General features: G+C 41.2%; 1 protein-coding gene across 3 annotated transcripts; it reads right to left on the minus strand.

Moving 5' to 3' along the window:
* Positions 1-271: 271 nt before the first annotated feature.
* On the minus strand, positions 272-18,577 carry trim46b (tripartite motif containing 46b). 3 transcript variants are annotated; one of them, XM_037795614.1, is made up of 12 exons: positions 18,194-18,564; positions 14,463-14,724; positions 14,108-14,297; positions 11,862-12,060; positions 11,119-11,265; positions 10,114-10,209; positions 8,463-8,716; positions 7,167-7,288; positions 6,587-6,925; positions 4,307-4,536; positions 3,074-3,141; positions 272-1,686 (listed from the first exon to the last, which is right to left on the minus strand). In XM_037795614.1, exons 1-12 carry the CDS (start codon positions 18,284-18,286, stop codon positions 1,221-1,223), a joined length of 2,466 nt encoding a protein of 821 aa, XP_037651542.1. In that variant the 5' UTR covers positions 18,287-18,564; the 3' UTR covers positions 272-1,220. The 3 variants fall into 3 exon arrangements, 2 of the variants coding, with proteins under 2 accessions (XP_037651542.1, XP_037651543.1); XM_037795615.1 differs by lacking the exon at positions 18,194-18,564 and adding an exon at positions 17,346-17,718; XR_005210375.1 differs by lacking the exon at positions 272-1,686 and adding an exon at positions 5,263-5,327 and having other exon boundaries at positions 18,194-18,577.
* Positions 18,578-19,314: the final 737 nt, after the last annotated feature.

Below are 19,314 nucleotides of genomic sequence, written 5' to 3' on the forward strand. Positions count from 1 at the left end.
TATGCTTGACAGTATAATATAGGGCTATTTGTATGGAAAATGGGTCCAATTATTCCTCTTTCCAGATGTAAATATTCTAACCATTACAATAGCTGCAGTGTGTTGAGAGGTTGTGGATATCTCTGGTGTTCTACAATGTCTTGCTGCACTCTAGTGGTGAAACAGCGAACATTCATCCTCTCGGAGAAGCAGGTAATTATGAACAGTTGAAAAACAACAGGGATTTGAATTAAACAGAAACGACAACAAAAGGAAACAGAAGGTGTTTTCGTAATTTAAACAATTTGCATTTATTCAGCGTTTATTTCCTTAATCCATTTTTTTCTTTTTGCAAATATTCTGCCAGCAGGTGAAGTTTACATGGATTTAATCTGCTAATCGTTTCATAAGAAGCGCTGCTCATTAACTTACAATCAAGCAAAGGTTGCAGAAAAAAAAAAAAAAATCAGAAGTATTGTTTGCGAAAAAAAAAACTTTTTACTGTCAGCCAATGAACCAATGCTGTTATCAGTCAAACCACACACGCACCCATGCGCATAGGGGACGCAAACACACTCATGCACACACACACGCATCATTTGAAATACAAAACTGCACAAACAGAACGGCGGAAACTAGTGATTAGCTGTGCAGCAGAGGTATAATTGGAGCTTCTAATTACAGTATCGCCTCATTGTTCCTCTCTATCTCTAATTTACCACATTTACATCCCAGAAAAACACTTTGGTTGGGGATCATAACGGGTGAAATCTGTGTGGTTAAACACAAGTTTAGTTATAGATGCAATAAAATAGTCGTGGCCTTTTTTCTTCTTTTTTTTTTTTTTTTACATAGTGTTCATATCTCTAAAACATAAGCTTTTAACATTCAGGGCATGAAATAACAGAGTAAAAGCTTCTACAGGAAGGACGACATTGTGTGCTGCTGTATCTACATAGCTTTATAAATGTTTGCAATATAGCCTGGCTACAAGCATCAAAGATATAATTAAGTGCCGGATGTACCAAACACTACTTAAGCGATAACTCTTGCAAAACTGCATATAACAAAAATGTAAGAAACTTAATTACATTGCATATTCGTTGCTATAGAAACATTTTCTTATACAAAGAAAATTAAATACAAAACAAAAATCGCTGAGATGTCTAACTTTTCGCTCTAGCTGAGTAAATACTTCACAATTACCAATTACATTCCAAATTTTACCATAAGACCTCAGATCAGTTGTTGTTTAAATTCGAGCCTCTGGGTTGGATGGTTACCCTCCGGACCGGAGTCTGATCTGCGTTGCGATTGGCCACCAGCTCCTGCAGCTGTAGAGCCCCTCCACCAATGAAACAGAAAGCCGGGCACACGGGGCCGGAGCAATCCACGTGACCTTCCCACAGAGGTCGGAGGGAGTGGGCGTCGTAGAAGGTGACGCGACCCTTCTCAAAGTCAAGGCACACGCCGAGCCGGGGCGGCAGCGGGTAGGTGAGGCCCGTGGGCGAGGAGGGGCCGTTGCCGTTGGTGATGGGGTCTCGGATGCCGTTCCCGTGGCTGCTGTGGTGGTGTTGTTGTTGGTGGTGGTGGTAGTTGTGCTGGGGCAGGTAGATCTTACCCATCCCCATAGTGAGGAAGCAGAATGGTGGAGCGGAGTCCAGAGCGTCCTCTGCTCCGCTGTCATGACCGCTGTCTGGGTCGTAGCTGGAGACACAAATAATCATTATGAGGGAGTCATCTGCTTATTTTTTATCTATTATTACCCACCGTGGCAGGTGAAATATTCAGATCTTTTACTTAAATAGAAGTACCAATACAACAATGTAAAAAAAAGTAAGAAGTTCTGCATTCAAAATCCTACTTATGCAAATTCACAGAAGTATTATCAGCAAAATGCACTTAAAGTATCAAAACTAAAAGTACTCGTTCTGCAAAACGGCCCCTGCGACTTATTATATTATTATTACATATTATAATATATGTATTATTATATAAGACATTATGTGATTTGATAAAACTGATGCATCAATGTGTAAGCACTACTTTTTATATTTGTAGCTGGTTGAGGTAGAGAGTTGGACTGAATCTTTGGGCCTCAAATGAAACCATCTGAAAAGTTTGGAGGGGGAATTCACTCTTTAGTCGAACTGCCAACAACTAATAGACATCTGAAATGTGACAAGGAACTCCACCCAGACAGTTTTTTTGTAAGGAGCCACAAGCCAAAAGGGCGTGGAAGCATTGGCTTCATCTTTAACAATAAATTGAAATATCACATTCTGCCTCTCTCTCCCTCCAGCCACATTACCCCTCCCTCAGACCCATTCACTGCCAATCTCTTCCTGTCTACCAGATGCTCTCTGTCTTTTTTCTCCTGTCCAAGTCACCTGACCAGTCTTCCTCGCCAACATCCTCGGTCGTGTCTAGAGGGTAACCCACAAGTTGCATAAACATGCAAAAACTACTACTACTTTTGCAACTTGTGGGTTACCCTCTAGACATGTCTCACCTCCTCGCCTGCTTCCCGCTTCCCGCTTCCCCCCAGTGGTACATACTGTATACCAGTTAATATCCACTAGTATGCTGCCAGATCATCAAAGTTGCCATGTGCCTCTCGCCTTTGCTCACCAGCCTCTGTCATCTGAAATCTGTTACCTGCATGTTTTTGAACCTTGCTTGATGTTTTTGGACTTTAGATTGTCTGCCTCCCTCTTTGGAATTGGTTTCCTGTTTGGACTGCCTTCCCTGTTATTTTTAATTTCCTGAACTGCGTGCTTTGTCTGCATTTGGGTCCTATCCCTGTTTCGTTGTACTCACCTGTACCTCAACTGTGACAAAATTGTATTCCATCTCTTATGTAAAATCTGTATCTGAAAAGCAACAAGCAACTAGAGCTAACAACTCAATGTAAAAAGCAGAATATTTCCCTCTGACATGTAGTGGACAAATAGAAATACCCAAGTAAAGTACCTTAAATTGTACATAAGTGCAGTTCTTGATTAAATGTACATTACTTTCCACCTCTGATCGCATTCTACTATTTCTTCTTTTTTTTGTCTGATAATTTCCACGTCATATTCCAGCTACTCACCGGGGACTGGCCATGTCTTGTGGAAGGTGAAACCACTCCTGCAGTTTAGATTCCAGACCGACTCCCACCTGTTCAAAGAAGCAATTTATTTGTAATTAACTCAAATCTTCACATAAACGATTGATCTAGTTCTCTCCTTCATCATTTGATTATTTTAAGTGAATCAGAAAAACAAACATCTTTACGAGATAATAATCTTTTCTCTGGTGATTATTTATTTTACAATCTCATGAAAAACAATGTGATAAGCCTCACATATGTAATCACCATGTACACCCACACAGTCCTGATGAAGCAGATCAGCTCAGTTTTAAATTCTTAAAAAATAATATCAAAGATATTTTGTTTAAAACTTTTACTATGATTGTTGCTTATTTAGTCAGAAATATTGATCATTATCAGGGAAAAAACTTGAAACCAAGCCTCCTTCATACTGGGCCGTATCATAGACTGTATATAAAGATGGAAGGCATGACAGCTCCCCAAAAGTGAAGCCAAAACATCTTGATCACCCCCTGGTGGCTGGCTGCAGTATAGGTCATAAATCCCGCCCCCGCCATGTTAGCAGATGGGACATGGGCCAAACTAAAAAGTCAAAGTACACATCAAAATACATTTTTCCCAAATATGGTTTATCTTCTTTTAGATAGTTCTTATCACGCTAGTGTATGTTCAAGTGTTTATTTTTCTGATAAATTAGGTTGTAATGAGTTATTTGATGCTATAAAAAGGAGGTGAGACGTCATGATTGACAGCTGCTGTGAGTGAAGTAGTCGCAGCCGGAGGCTCAGGAAATGTACGACAGAAGATATGTAACTTTAACTTTCCATAACCAAGTGTAATAGAACGTGTCAATTTGATAATTTAGAGATATTATTGTTAGTTGCTGTAGCCAAAAAGCTACCGTGGTGCTAACTTAGCAGCTACGTGACTCACGCTAACAAGCTGCAGCTGTTCTCTGCTTGTGATTGGCTCGGACGGGTGTGTGGGCGGGACCTCGATACCGCGGTTCCAGCCCCCCGATCACTACTGCGCAGACTCTGGCTCCAAATGACGTCAACATCTCAAGATGGCAGCTCCTTTATCTGGGATATTTTGGCTTCACTTTTGTACAGCGGGAGGAAGTGAGGAAGCGTCGTCCATCTATATATACAGTCTATGGGCCGTATGCTCTAATAATATGTAGTATTCAGTACATCAAATATGTAGAATGCACTACTAGAATTGACTTACCTTCACTAGGTAAGACCCAGGCTCCACTGAGCATGCCCAGTAGTGCCGCCCCTGTGTGATAGCCACATCCCCCACCAGGAGGTCTGAGGTCAGGTGACAGGAAGTGAGGGCGTGGTCAGCGGCCTGCAGCAGGGAGAGACCGGGGACGCTGCGGGCACAGCGCTGCTCTTTACTGACCACCAGACGGTCGGCATGGAGACCCCAGCGAGAGTCCAGGTAGAAGTTGAGCACTGGGAGGAGACGGGGAGAGAGGACACGGCAGAGGAAAAAGGAAAGGGAGGTTGAGAGGAAGTAGACGTGAGAGGAGAGGGAAGACAAAGAGACAAGTGCATTCAAAAATGACATATAGAGGTTTTAGTAGCAGTTTGGGAGGCGACAGAGGGGAGAGTGGTACGGATTTACAGTCCGAAAGCAGCAAGGAGAAGAGAAACGAGGAGAATACGAAGCAATTGAGAGGAGAGACTATAGGGGAAGAGGAACAGAGAGCAGGCATGCACCTCCTCCCAGCAGCACTGGAAGAGAAAAGGACCCTCATCTATATATTGATGACTCAGGGAGTAAAATACAGAAGGTATCACAAAGAAGCTCTGGCTGTGGGGAGTGCAGATTTTTCCAAAGGAAGTACAATTTTACAGCGGGAACATATACGCAATAGCAGGAAGGAAAAACAGCCTACAGGGGGACACAAGGAAGTCACCAATCACTCAACTCGACCAATAAAAAGCCCCGGATCTGAATCCGATCCTTGTTGTTAAGCCTCGCATCTTAACAAACTGCAAACCTCATCAGCGCTGGGACAGATCTCGTTATAGGAGGTAGCGTGGGAGGCGGAGGGGTGAGTGGGTGTTTGGATGGGGGTGGAAGAACAGAGGATGCATGGGATGACCACAAAGAGAAAGAGGAGACGAGTATGGGGGTACAGAGGGGTGGTCAGGAGACATGAATGCACTTCTTACGTTCCGTAGGAGGCATGTAGTTTGGCGGCGTGGAAGGAGCGCAGAAGAGGATGACAAGTACAAAGCTGTGAAATGGAAATATTACATGAGAGAAAGATGAAGTAATAAAGTGAGGATGTGATGACAGTGGAGGAAATTGGGAAAAAAAAGAAGAAGATGGGAATGGAAAGAAAAGAAAGAGAATGAATTATTAACTGCTCATCATGGTAACCATCCCATATGCTTTTAAATAATAGCAGGTGTGAAGAGATGAATGGCTCCTGGGTGACAGCAACTACAGCTTGCTGTGTGGATATAATGAGACTTTTTTTGTAGCTGTCATACATTGTCAAGAATTTAAGTGGCTAGTCATTAACCAAAATTGTAGAAAGACTCTTGCATACTCGGGTGGAAGATAAAAAAATAAATGTATAAAAGAAACACATTCTGGACACTTAATGCAGGTGGGGGATGAGCAAGTTAAAGCATAACCCCAGTTTACTACTAGTTAGGTCTTATTTTACTCTCTTACAATCTGAAAATAGCTAAATTATGCCAGTATGCACAACACCAAGAGGCACTGTCCCACTACATGACGTACAGCCATCATCAATGCATGTGACCTCATCCAATGGTTCATATGATATCTTACGTTTTCCTACAAATGTCCAGCAACACGTGACAATGTCCACTTAGTTTTAGGCAACAAAACTAGTTAGGTAAGCCCTAGTTATTCTATTCTAGCTAATCTTTATCTTTTATTTTACTCTTTAAAAATCCTATTTATATGCATATGTTTATCTTGTCTTGTCTTGTTGTAAGGCTCTATACAATAGAACGCCTCACCTCACCTTGTTTGCCACACCCAGAGTTTATCCTCAGGGTGGTGCATTAAAATAGCAGGATTCAGAGCAGACAACCTTTCTACAGTCGACGACAGTGTCCTCTAAATACATTCTTTCATATAACGTGGACAGGAGAGGTCCGCTGTGTGTGTTGCAGGCAACAATGTGATGCCTCAGATGTCCAACTGTACTGTGGACTGAGGATCACTTGTTAGGACAGTTGCCTCATGTTCATCTATTAAGGTTTGCCTCCAGATGGAGAATGTTTTGACGTTGGGGTGCAATGAGTCCAATGCAGTTTGTGAACAACGCCCTCTTAAACCTCAAACACACCCTCCCTCCCGGCACCTTTTGATCACCTGTTTATTTTCCCAACGATCTACTCTGTGACTTTGTTATATCTGTCCCAAATCCCACAGTTGGGTGCAGTTCCCCTGTGGCAAAGTCAAAGCCTCTTTGTTTACTTGTTAATGACTGAAAAGTTGTGCGTGTACTCTCACCTGGTGCGGGCGGGGTGTGAAGGTACACCTCCTCGCTGTACTCCCCGTAACCCGCCTTGTTGCAGCCTCTCACCCGCAGCACGTACACGCTGTCCATCTCCAACCTGTCGATCACAGCGCTGGTCCCGCTCACTTCATCCATTCGCTGCCAGCCCCAGCGGGCGGCGGCCAACCCTCCTCTGATCCCGCCTCTGGACGCTCCCCCCGGTACCACGCCACGACGGCGATACTCAACGGAGAAGTGCCAGGCGGTTGCAGAGTCTTGGGGCAGTCGCCAGCACAGGAAGAGCTGGTCGTAGGCCAGGGTATGCTGGGTGTCAATCACTGGAGCCAGTGGAGCTGCGACAAAAATGTTTTTTAATGTACATGAATAACTCCAATCTAGAAAAGCTTAACATGTCATAGTACTACCACGTTCACTTCATATATTTCATGGCATCTCTGCTTCATAAGACAGATATAAGGTAGATAAGAAAGTCATCAAAAAGCCCCTGTCTTCTCCTCTCCTCTTCACTCCCTTCCTTTCTTCCACTATCTCCACCCCCACCCTTTCCCTTCCTCCCATCACTCCCCTTCTCACCCTGGATGAAGTTCAACTCTGTCAGGAGTTTGAGTTCTTTGGAGACGTCCAGCTGGAAGTGTCTGAATGACGGGTCAGCAGCCAGAGTGAAATGCTGGAGATTCTCAATTGCTTTGCTGAATCTGGTGCAGCGAAAACAAAAAGAAAACAGCGAAAGCCGTGTTTATAGAGGAATAAAGGAGGAACGGTGATTACATGATGCGTCCATCAAGATGGGAGGGAGGGGTGTATGATAATCTTTAAAAGATAAGCATTATTCGTCATTCTGTTGGTGGATGGATCCAACAAACACAAGGCTTTCATCCAGGAGGTTGCTGTTCCTGTCCCGTGTGTCAGGTTACAATCAGCTGATCGTTCATGTCCCCTGTTCACAACGTTCAGTGTCATTTTCACTGTACAATCACAGTAGTTTGAAGCCCAACCATGTTGTTTTTTCCTTAACCTAACTATAGTGGTTTTATTGCCTGAGCCTAAGCAAGTGTTTTTGTTTACTTCACAACATTAAGCATGTGTTTACTGCGACCGAAAAGAATGACGCAGAGGGGTCTGACAAAAGCCAAGCCATTAGATTCTACTAAAGACAGGTTATAAATATGTTGTTTTATTTGTAAAAATCTGTGAAGTAATTCCCTCAAACAGCTGGGCACTGTAGTTTTTAGCAAATGTTTCTCAAACGGAAGTAAATTGTGCATTTCTTGGGGGACTATTTTCAGCTGCGAATTAATACACATTTGGTGCACTAGTGAGTATTTGTGGGAGCAGGACAATGTGGGATTGACTAACAATGAATGTGGTCACTGCAAGTTAGTTTAGAGTCTAAACTAACTTGCAGTGACCACATTCATTGTTAATGAAGGAACACGTCACCCAGTGTGACAGCGTGGCTCACTGATGTGGTTTTTGTTGTTTTTTGGACAACCGTGGAGAGACGAATAACCTACACAGGCAATACTTGTTAGTAGGATCAGTTCATTGCTGCTTTTGGTCTTTTTATGGGATTTGTTGATAATAAGAAAAATATAGAATATGAATATTATTTAAGACTGTTTTACTGTTTGTTTGTTTTTTAAAGAAATAATCGCATCTTCTTTTATGTCGATCCACTTGCCAAGAGCTAATCAAGTTCTCACTCTTGATATGAATGCAGGAATAACAACAGCTAACTGATCCCAAACTAAGTTTGAGTAAAATCTGTTCTAAAAGAAACAAATAAAACTAACAAAAAAAGACAGATCTAATCTAAGATCAGTTCAATCGAGGCAGAGAACCAATGCCGAAGATAAACAAATGGAAAACCTGTTATGAGTCTGGCGAGCAGCCTGCACAAAGCAGGGTTGGTCTGTTTCTTTCAGCAGCTCCTGGGTAAACGCCATGAGGCCCGCGTGTTCCATCAAGCCTCGTCTCTCCGACACTTGAGCAGACAACGCCTCTCCTCGTTTCTTGCGCGCCGCCTCCAGGGCCTGGGTGAGCGAGCTGTGGCGCTCGGCCAGAGCGGCCGTCAGATCCCTGATGCTCTGAGCCAGCTGCTCTCTGGCTGACACACTGTTTACCTGGTGATGAATAAAACAGACAGATAAGCGCAAACATTTGGAAACACCCAGCTGATGCTAGCCTTTAATTTGTATTATAGAAACCGTTTTACCATAACATTCATAAAAACAGATAAAAATAATGAAAACAAGCATGTGCGTTTGCGTATGGCAGATTCATGCCAGATGCAATGTTATAATGGACAAATTACTGCTGTGCACTCTATAACATTAGGATATATAACAATTTATCAGCTGGTTTTTACTCATTTCTTCATCTGCATGGACTAAATCTTAAAAAATTTGACTTTAACTCCATAACCACATTTATAACAATCAACTGTGATACAAAACAGGACTTGTTTGCATGACTGCACCTAGTTAGGAGTACAAAGAAATAGTATTGTGTGAAAGTTGGATGCTATGTTGTCCTCCTGTGAAGCATCCATTATTGGTGTTTCAATGAATTAATGAATAACAATAATATATTATATGATAACTATATAAGGTACAGTATTAATATTAATATTAAGTATGTTTTTAATACATGTATTAATCATATGTATTTATATAGTATTTATTTTAGGGCTGTCAGTCGATTAAAATATTTAATCGTGATTAATCGCGAATAAGTCACACATCTGTTTATCTGTTCAAAATGTACCTTAAAGGAAGGTTTGTCAAGTATTTAATACTTTTTTAATGTTTCTAATCAACATTGGAGTGGACTAATATGCTCGCTTTATTCAAATGTATGTATATATTTATTATTGGAAATCAATTCCTTAGGTTTTCTAGTTTCTTACGATACCACTATCTTCACTCTAGCTTGACTAGAGTGAAGTCCACTGCAACCTAAGTGTCGCAAGTTGCGTTAAAGAAATTTGTGGCGTTAAAACGAATTTGCGTTAAAACGTTAACTTTGACAGCCCTAATTTGTTTATAAATACTTCTTCTTCACTCTATGACAACTGAGCAAAACCAATTATGAAGGCCATGAGATGCAGCTGAAAGCTCCAGGAGAAATCTAGTGACTTGAGTGTTTTGAAAACATTTATAAACAGTATTAAACTGGCATATAAATTATTTATACATACGTAAAAACTGTGTTATCAATCATTAATTAACTGTTTATACACCAGTGCTTCATAGGAGGAGTTATAGCCTCGTTGTTGAAAAACACACTAATAAAGACTTTAACAATATCCTTATGATTACAACTACATTATACTGTGTTATAAACAATGCATGGATTTTTTAAATATATTGTTACCGGCAGCCTTTTTACTCAACTTTCCACAACTGTGAGTGAGGTCACAAAGGAGAGTGTTAGCAAACACTACTGACAGTTTGATGGTGTTTAGCTGCTGACTGGTGTTACAGTAATTCCATGTTCAGCAACATTTTGCATTAATCACCTCCGTCTGAGTGATGGAACTCTCCAGCTGGGTAATCTGAGCCAACACTGTGTCCTGGTTGGACAGAATGTAGTTCATCTCCTTCGTAATCTTTTCCTGTCAAATAAACAGCAAAAACACAACATATATGGACAACAAATACACACCAGACAGCTTAATTGTTACACATTAATGCTGCAACAGCTACTGTACTACTCTATACTACTGTCTGTTGCGTGTTTCTGATATACTGAAAGCTGCTTTTTAACATTTTAAATAATGCAACTGCATCAGGTCACTAAGTAAAATACCAAAATTCATTAATTAAACTTTAAAGGGGACATCATAATGCTAATTTCCAGGTTCATACTAGTATTTTTGGTTTCTACTAGAACATGTTTACATTCCTTAATGTTCAAAAAACACATTATTTTCCTCATACTGTCTGTCTGAATATACCTGCATTCACCCTCTGTCTGAAACGCTCCGTTCTAGTGCCTGTCTCATTAAGACACCCTCCCAAAAAAAAACAGTCTGCTCTGATTGGCTTGTGAGAAAGAGCCAAATCTAAATGTCTTGTTGAATCACATATTTTCTGATCTAGGCAGCCCACAAAAAAACCTGACTGGGTTGTCTTAATTCACGGTTTGTGGGTTGGTAGGCACTCCAGATACCCAAATGTACGAGCACAAGCACTGAAAAAGTGAGTTTTTCATGACATGTCCACTTTAAATGTTAGAGAAGCAAATATCAAGCATTCATAATGTTGAGTAAACACAACCTAATACCAAAATTGAGATATCATCCTTTACTTATATATAAGTATCATTTTAAATCATCATCTCATCATCTCATCATCTCAAAAACATAAGTTTGAGGGTAGAATCCTTCCCACCATTCATATGAAAACTATTTCCAATCTCTCAACAAAGTGTGTTTTTCAGAACTATCCTATGTATTAAACATTTAATTTTACGGGACATTCAGAGAAACACAGTCCAATCTATGTCTGGTTCAGAGTCGTACCTTCAGGGCTTGGTATGCGTGGGCCACTGGCAGGATTTTGTGTCCGGTGTGAATGCGGCGCAGTTTGCAGAGAGGGCAGAGCAGCCGCTGACAGGACCGACAATAGAACTGTAGTTTCTCCTGGTCATGCTCCGGACAGGTCAGAACCTGAGGACAAGAGACAAATTAAACCTCAATGTTAAATGTTAATTCCATTAGTATTTATCAGTCATTAGTTATGACTTATACATTCTTTATAAAGGGTGCCTTATTGCAAAAAATTGAGTGATTTTTTAAATAATTGGTATAACATCTGTAAATACAAGTTTATGACATCTTATTATTAAATATGTAGATTAGGGCGGTCATAATGTCAGATTTTCATAGGATTATCATGGCAAAAAGAAATGATGATAATGATATTATCGCAATATCTATAGAAAATCTAAAACAATAATAATGAATCAGTGAAATCCATCTTTAATTTTGTTTATTGTGCATTTTGCCTCTTTTGTGGCTAATTAAATCCACTCAAAATACTACTAATAATAAAGTGTAGGGAGGTGAAGTTGAAGAGAGTTTGTAACCATAACTGTAAAAAAGCATACAAACGATTACAGTTAGAGACGCTGGATTACACAATACCATCATATGTGTATTATTAACACAACATCACTATTTCATTTTTTTAAATGTCACGGTTTTCGTCAATACCGGTACATTTCCCCTAAAGTAGATCAATAGTAATTGCCCCAATGTCTTACCTTTGGTCTGAAGTTGAGTGTAGGCTGGATATGTTCATGCTGCGCCCGCGGCGTCCCCCACGGGTGATACAGCTTGAAACACTCGTTGCAGAAATTGGACCTGCAGTCGGCGCAGCCCTTGGTGGCCTCCAGAGCTTGAGGAGGCTTACAGAACTGGCACATCACAGCAACGCTGCCCAGACTCACTGTGTGTCTGTACCTGGTGGTGGCGTAAAGGGAGAAGGGCAAAGGTGGGAAGAACAGAAAGATTGTTTTAGCCTTTATATATGATTCGTTCTATTGTGATTAAAGCTTCAGTCGGTAACTTTGAGCAAATATGATGAAGTTATTTTTATAAAACTTTCTATATCCTGTATCCCATAGCCTGACAGTAATTTATGAGACAGATAATCCGTGGAATAATCCAACCCATCCTCATACAACAGCTCTTATGATATTTTACGAAAAATTATTTCTTATTTTTCATGCGTTTTCCTACAAATATCCAGCAACACGTGACACACGTGTAATTTTACGCTCGTGACATGCATACAGTCATTTCAAAATAAACTTATGGCTTCACAGGAAACAACTTTGTTAGGTTTAGGCAACAAAACTACTTAGTTAGGTTCAGGAAAAAGATTTTGGTTTGGGTTAAAATGACTCCAGAAGTAGCGTAACTGAAGTATGGAAGTTACGTGATAAATCCATCAACGTTGACTTCTGGTTTCACTCGGGGTACGAGCAGCAGTCTCCTGGTCTCCTTACCTCTGGTCCGGTGTTTTTTTGACCCACCCGTCCACCCTGACCTCCTCCCTATGCGGCGTTTATACTTCCTGGTTCACGATACGAATTGATTTTGTGGAATATATACGAATTACAGTGCATTACTTTTCATATTTTCTTAGCTACGAATGATGTATGAGAACTGCCTGAAAAGATTATGTTCCTTTGCCTCCCCCTAGTGCTCCTAAGAGTCTGGACACACAGGGCTCGTAAGCAGCCTCTGACCGCTGCCTCGTTGAACTGCTGCTTGACTCACGTGTCGGTTGTTCACACCTGCTGCGTTTCTGCTGCGTTTCTGCTGCTGCCAGCCCTTTCTTTCTACATAGTTTGCTTTTCATAATGGCTATTTCATTTCATTATAAATTTCATTTATATTCATTTTAGACAGAAAAAGGTTAAGAAACATGTGGTAATTTGTAAATAATAGTTATAATCCACATTACAACCCCGTACTATATTCATTCATGGAGCCGTGCAAATCACTGCATGTTCTCCAACACTTTCCTGCACATATTTCAGATTAAAGCCTTGTGTTAACAAATGAAGGAATTCTGTCCATAGAAAAAAACGCTTGAGGGCTTTTATTTTGAAATGAAAGCGGGAAGTGTTGATTTAAAAATAAATCTTCATATTCCACATATTCTACAGATACAGACATTGAAAGTGTAGTAATGATGCTGATATGATGTCAATATAAAGTCAAAAGATCACCTTCACTGTCTGTGACATATTCTACAGATGTCTAGACATTGAAACTGTAGTAATGTTGCTGGTATGATGTCAATACACGATCAGAAGATCACTTTGAGTGTCTGTTGTTGCTGTAAACCGCATGCGGCTCGCGGTAAAAATAGGCGAGACCTTGAATCTCTAGAAGAGGTATCACGCGGGTTTCTCACGCGGGCGGTGTGGCTGATCTAATCGGTTAATATGGATACCGAAATAAATAAATAACAGGTTCCGCAGCCTCTAAAGCAGCTGTCAATCACTGCTCATGATACTTGTTACCGACTGCAGCTCTAACTAACTATTCATTAACAGATATCTGCCAACAGACATATACCAAATAAAAGAGTTGAATCAAAAGCATAAAACAATTATGGATGAGCGAAATTCCAATTCCAAAGACAAATGAAAGGTTGTGAAAACTTTTAATATGAGAGGACAAAAGGTTCACTGTGAGAGAGCGAGCCAAACAGTATTGAATAGGTGATAAATTGAGCACAAAGCTACTCGACTACGGAAGCACGCAGTCAGCCATGGTGGCTACAATATGTTGCAGTGCACACTCTGCAGGATTCCTCAACAGCTCAGTCGCTGCTGAATAATTACATGTTCCCCCACCCTGTGTTTTTCACACCCAAGTCATCTATTCATATACATTTGGCTCCAAACATAAGCACTGTCTGGGTATTTTTGTGCATATCTTTCATTGTTTTGCTTGAAGAATGTGTGCATGTGTGTATGTGTGTGGTACCTACCTCTCTACTATACGCTCCAAGGTGAGGTTGCGCAGACAGTCAGTGAGGCCCTTCTCTCCCAGCTCCACGTCTCGGCCGCAGGGGATACAGGGGAACATCATCACCAGGGGTGGGCCCTCCTTACGGCGTCTCCCTGGATACGTCCCATATCCCGGAGACCGGGGCATGGAGGGCGAAGGCGGGTGGGGACCTCAAACCAAGAAGAAAAGCCAGTTGTGAGCAGAGAGGGAGACAGAAAACAACATGAGAGGATCTCTTTTCCCAACATGTTGCATATTGATCGTGGTCTGACAGTGAAATACATCCCCCTCGGCAGATTAAACTGATATGGCAAATATCAAGAAGTATTCCAAACCTGCCCGCAGCACGCGGTCAATAGGTCGCTGCTCAGCTTTAGGTGTAGGCCTCCGGGCCTGGCGGGGTGAGCGGGTGTTGGGTGTGGAGGCTGGGGAGTTTGGCTCTGGGGGAAGATCCGGAGGCGGGTAGCCGTTTGCCACCAAGACCTCCGAGGCACACATGAGGCAGACGCTGTGCTGGCATGGCAGGACCACGGGCTGTTTGACTATGTCCTTACACACAGTGCAATGCAGCTCATGCTCCAGGCTCTTCATGTTAGACTGTCAGAGGCAAACAAGTGAGGGGTTATGATCTGCAAATGTAAGAGCATGTAAAAGGAACAAATGTGCGCAACTAACTAGCCTTTAAAGGGATAGTTCGGGTGTTTTGAAGTGGGGTTGTATGAGGTACTTATCCATAGTCAGTGTATTACCTACAGTAGATCACGGTCGGCACGCCCCCAGTTTGGAGAAGCAGACAGGAGTTACTGCACAAAACCAAAGCAATGTACTGCTGTGGACGGGGCCGGCAGCAAAACGTATTTAGCCACCTAAAAGAAAGGCCCAAATCAGTTTAAGTGTATGTTATATTTAGAATATTTTCGCCAGTTTACCTTGCCGTGAGACAGCTATACAGCCATACTGTTTCTGACATGGAACTGAAGCTCTATGCTCTCGCCAAAGCAACCAGACTCCAATGAAAAAAACACTTGCAGAACACAGGAGTTGCTGGTCTACCTCTGCCTCGATCGGTTAGTTTGTTTGTATTATTGTGTGACTTTGGTTAGTTCGGGCGAGGTAAAATTATATGTTTTTTTCAATGGAGTCTGGTGGCCTTGGCGAGAGCATAGCTGGATACAACGGCATCAGTTCCCCCCTCAGAAAAGGTTGTCTGATGGCAAGGTAAACCAGCAAAAATATTCTAAATATAGCGTACACTTAAACTGATATTAATTTTTTTTAGCTGGGCCTTTCTTTTAGGCGGCTACAATACGTTTTGCTGCCGGCCCCGTCTACAGCAGTACATCGCTTTGGTCCCCTGCCTGTTTCTCCAAGCTGGGGGCGTGCCGACCGTCATCTACTGTAGGTAATAAACACTGATTATGAATAAGTACCCTCCTTAAAAACACCCAAACTGTCCCTTTAAGGGGATTAAAGAAAAGTAAAACTTGCAGGTATAATTTGACGTTTTCCAATACTAATGCTGATGAGTTTTGTTTTCTGATACCAAAACAATACTTTTTCAGTATTATGAGAAATATAAAACCCTTAACCTTTTATAAAACCTTTTTCATTTAGCAAAAGCAGCCGACGCTTTCAAATATTGCATGTTGTTTAAACATGAACAATTGCAACATTTTGATTTAAATCAGAAACTATCGGATAAAAGAATAAGTAAATGATTAGGATTAGGAATCTGACCAGATACTCAAAACCAGTTTTCTGTACTGACAGTTTTCTATACTCAGTGCTATGGACACATTTGAATCGGTACCACCGAGGAGGTTCAGGAACATAGGAGGTAAAGAGACTGAATCAATGTGAAAAGCCTGAACATGTGACATAGGACATCATTCTTGTTAAATATGGATAAAGACCAGGCATTAATTATTCAACCACTGCACAGAGTGCATCCCTTAATTCGCAGCCCTACATATGAACATGAGCTCTTTAGCCAGGAGTCGCATATGCTTTGGTCCAGCATTTTACTGTCCTCATATTTTTTACTCCACATTTTGGGAGCACATACCTGTTACCCATGAGACATAATACACACTGCATTACATATAACATGGAGTGTAAGTGTTCAGCGGGAATACGTTTTACTTTTCACGTAATTTAATCAATTTTACAAAAATAACCTACAGATTATTGGATTAGTTTCTTTGTATTTAGGTGAGTGCTACACCAGTATACCTCTCTGCTGAGCCAGCACCTTCAGTAAAGTGGCCAGAGCTGGTTGATGGGGATGGTGGGAGGGGTGTGTGAAAAGCTGCACCTCTGGAGCAGTTAGCGTGTCACAGTCCTGCTCAAGGACATGGATTTGACAGAAAAGGGCACACTGGCTGTTGCAGACAGACTTCACAGCACAAGACTACCCTGCCTCATAAATAATGAGACGGCCGGTCAGTCGGAGGGAACCTGTTCCTTTAATCCATCTCCCCACACTGCTAGGTGTGATAATGACTCAGATTAAGTGTTCAGTCAGCATGTGTTTTAACGCTGCAGCAGAGAGTCGACATCACACTTTCTGTCATTTTGAGGATGGCCTGCTTTCCTTTTGCCCTTGACTCACACTGACACTACGAGTTAACTTCAAAACCAGGACAGGACTAACTGACTGACTGTGCTGCATAGGGGGTTTGGGGATTTGTCACTGTGATGTGATGAGATGCGATGAGATTGGGGGCAGTTTACCAGAGAGCAAAATCACTGATTCTGGGGATGTGGATGCAGCATCAGTAGGGATGATATACAATTGATTTTAAGAATTCACACAAATGTTGGATGAAAAATTCATATATAGGCCTGTACTTGTTGACTGATGAAAGCAATATCTTCCCAGTTTACACATAAAATAACGTTTAGATGAGACAAAATTAGGCTGCAGCATGGGGAAAGAAAACACAAGACCCACAGAAGCGTTTCATTGGATTAATAACCTACTTTCTACCTCAGTCCATCTCTCTCTCTCTCTGTCATTCTCCAATGTCAACTCAGGCCTGCCTTTCTCTCTCCTCTATTAGCAATTTAGCCTATATTGCATTTCCAGCTTCCTATAATAAACCACGACAGAGTGTGGGCCCCTTTGTATCCATCTCTCATCGATACTAGTGCGCACTGCTAATGATGCTGCACTGGTGAAGGCGTTAAAATGAGGCGATGCGACAGAGCATCCTTACCTTCACCTGGAATCTAGGCGCCATGGCAGTAGACTAGACTACGTGTATATTTCCAGCATCCATCAGACAGCGCTGCATGGCTCTTGAGCAGAGATGGGAGGGGTTTGAGGCTTTAACATCGCGAGTATAGTCAGCCGGTAAGATGGGGTCCAGGAGGATGGAGGACTATGGAGGCTGATTCGATGTGAAGATCAAATGTGCTAGTAACACGTGCACACACCTCGACTCAGTCCACCATCTATTGTAACCATCTCTGCAAAATTACTTAACCCTATAACAGCCGATGCTATAGCCAAATATATACGAGCACACTTCTCTCTCTATCCTTTGCCTCCTCAGCAGCATCCGAACGGTCCTGCATCCCGTCTCCATGGAAACGCCCCCATCCCCATCCAAAAAAAGAAACATTCCAGTCTGCAACCCACACACTGTTTTTTTTTTTGTCATTTGATGTTTGAAAACACCCCTTCATAAAAAGATGTTTTCTTTCCATTTCTGATGGGTGAATTTTAGCTCCATCCTGCAGTGCACCGAGGCATTTTGAGGACCTCCATTAAAGGGTTACAGCATCAAGACGACATTACAAACCATTTTCTACAGCGAGGATTGAGGATATAGCCATTATGTAGGGATATTTTAGCAGTTTATTTAATTTTATTTCAACCTTTCTCCTCCTGGATGCAGAAAAAACATATAAAAAGGCCGATTTATTTTACAGAAAATGGTCCAGGCAGGTGAAACATGATGGAGACATTTGGTTCTCCATTTAAATATTACAGGCTGTATTCGAATAAAAATAAAAACAATAATGTGAACATATATCCAAACATAGATCACATTATACTCACACTGATACGAACCAATGCTTCCATCGTTGATGTGGCTGTTTTTAAATCCATCTCTGCCATTTTAAGAAAAAAGCTCCCTCCTGGTTTCATCATCTGGATATAGATGTATCTAAGCCATATGCCCTATTGTACATATCCAAAAAACCTTCTAGGTAATTAAAATCTTCTTCGTTTTCTTATATGATTTTTCAAAAGACACTCGATCTGGTCATTTTTTACGCACGAAAAAACGACAACAACATAAAAAAAAGGCTGGAAAAAAGCATCACATTCTGAATATATATAATAAAAAAAAAAAAATGGAAAATACCGAATTCTAAATGTGTTGTTAACGTCAATGTATATCCCCACTATCTGATGCCTGTGGCTTTATTCCTCAGCCAGACATCCCGCCCCCCACCCTTCCCATCCTGCACCGGATGCCTTCAAATGATGCTGCACACAGCAGGGAGGAAGCTTGATGTCATAGCAGGAGGAGGAAAATCACTCTGTTATAAAAGCAAATGTGAATTTTCTATAGTCAAGCAGTATTATTGTTTCCTGACGGATGTAGAGCAACATCTTCGATCGTTTACAGTAATCTAGAGGAATGTGGAGACTGTAAACGTTTTCAAGATCCTCCGGAAATGATATGGTATAGCCCTAGTTCAGGGGTCAGCAGCCTTTACTATCAAAAGAGCCATTTTAGGCAAAAAAAAAGTTTATAGTTTATAGTCTAAGTATATAGTATATAAGTCTAATGCAGTGACATGCAGAGCATTTGTTAACCACTAGAGCAGGGGTCCTCAACCTGCATCTCCAGAGCCACATGCGGCTCTTTAGCCCCTCTCCAGTGGCTCCCTGTAGATTTTTATTTATCTTTGTTGTAGGTCTACGGAGTATTAGGGTCACCTTGAGGAAAAAAAATAAATCTGAGATTTCAAGAATAAAGTCTTAATATTACGAGAATAAAGTCATAATATTATGATAATAAAGTTGTAAAATTATGAGAATAAAGTCAGAAGTTTACGAGAAAAAAAGCCATAAAAATTATGATAATAAAGTCAGAAGTTTACGAAAAAAAAAGTCATAGTATTATGAGAATAAAGTCAGAATATTATAAAGTAGTAATTTTACGTGTT

The sequence above is a fragment of the Sebastes umbrosus genome, chromosome 15, assembly GCF_015220745.1.
Source record: "Sebastes umbrosus isolate fSebUmb1 chromosome 15, fSebUmb1.pri, whole genome shotgun sequence".
In the NCBI taxonomy this organism is placed as follows: domain Eukaryota; kingdom Metazoa; phylum Chordata; class Actinopteri; order Perciformes; family Sebastidae; genus Sebastes; species Sebastes umbrosus.

Coding starts and splice junctions, on each gene's coding strand:
- trim46b (XM_037795614.1), bottom strand. CDS start 18,286: ATGATGAAACCAGGAGGGAGCTTTTTTCTTAAAATGGCAGAGATGGAT. Junction 14,725..18,193: donor AAGCATTGGTTCGTATCAGT/GTGAGTATAATG, acceptor TGCCTCTGACAG/TCTAACATGAAGAGCCTGGA. Junction 8,717..10,113: donor GTTCCATCACTCAGACGGAG/GTGATTAATGCA, acceptor ATTCATCACCAG/GTAAACAGTGTGTCAGCCAG.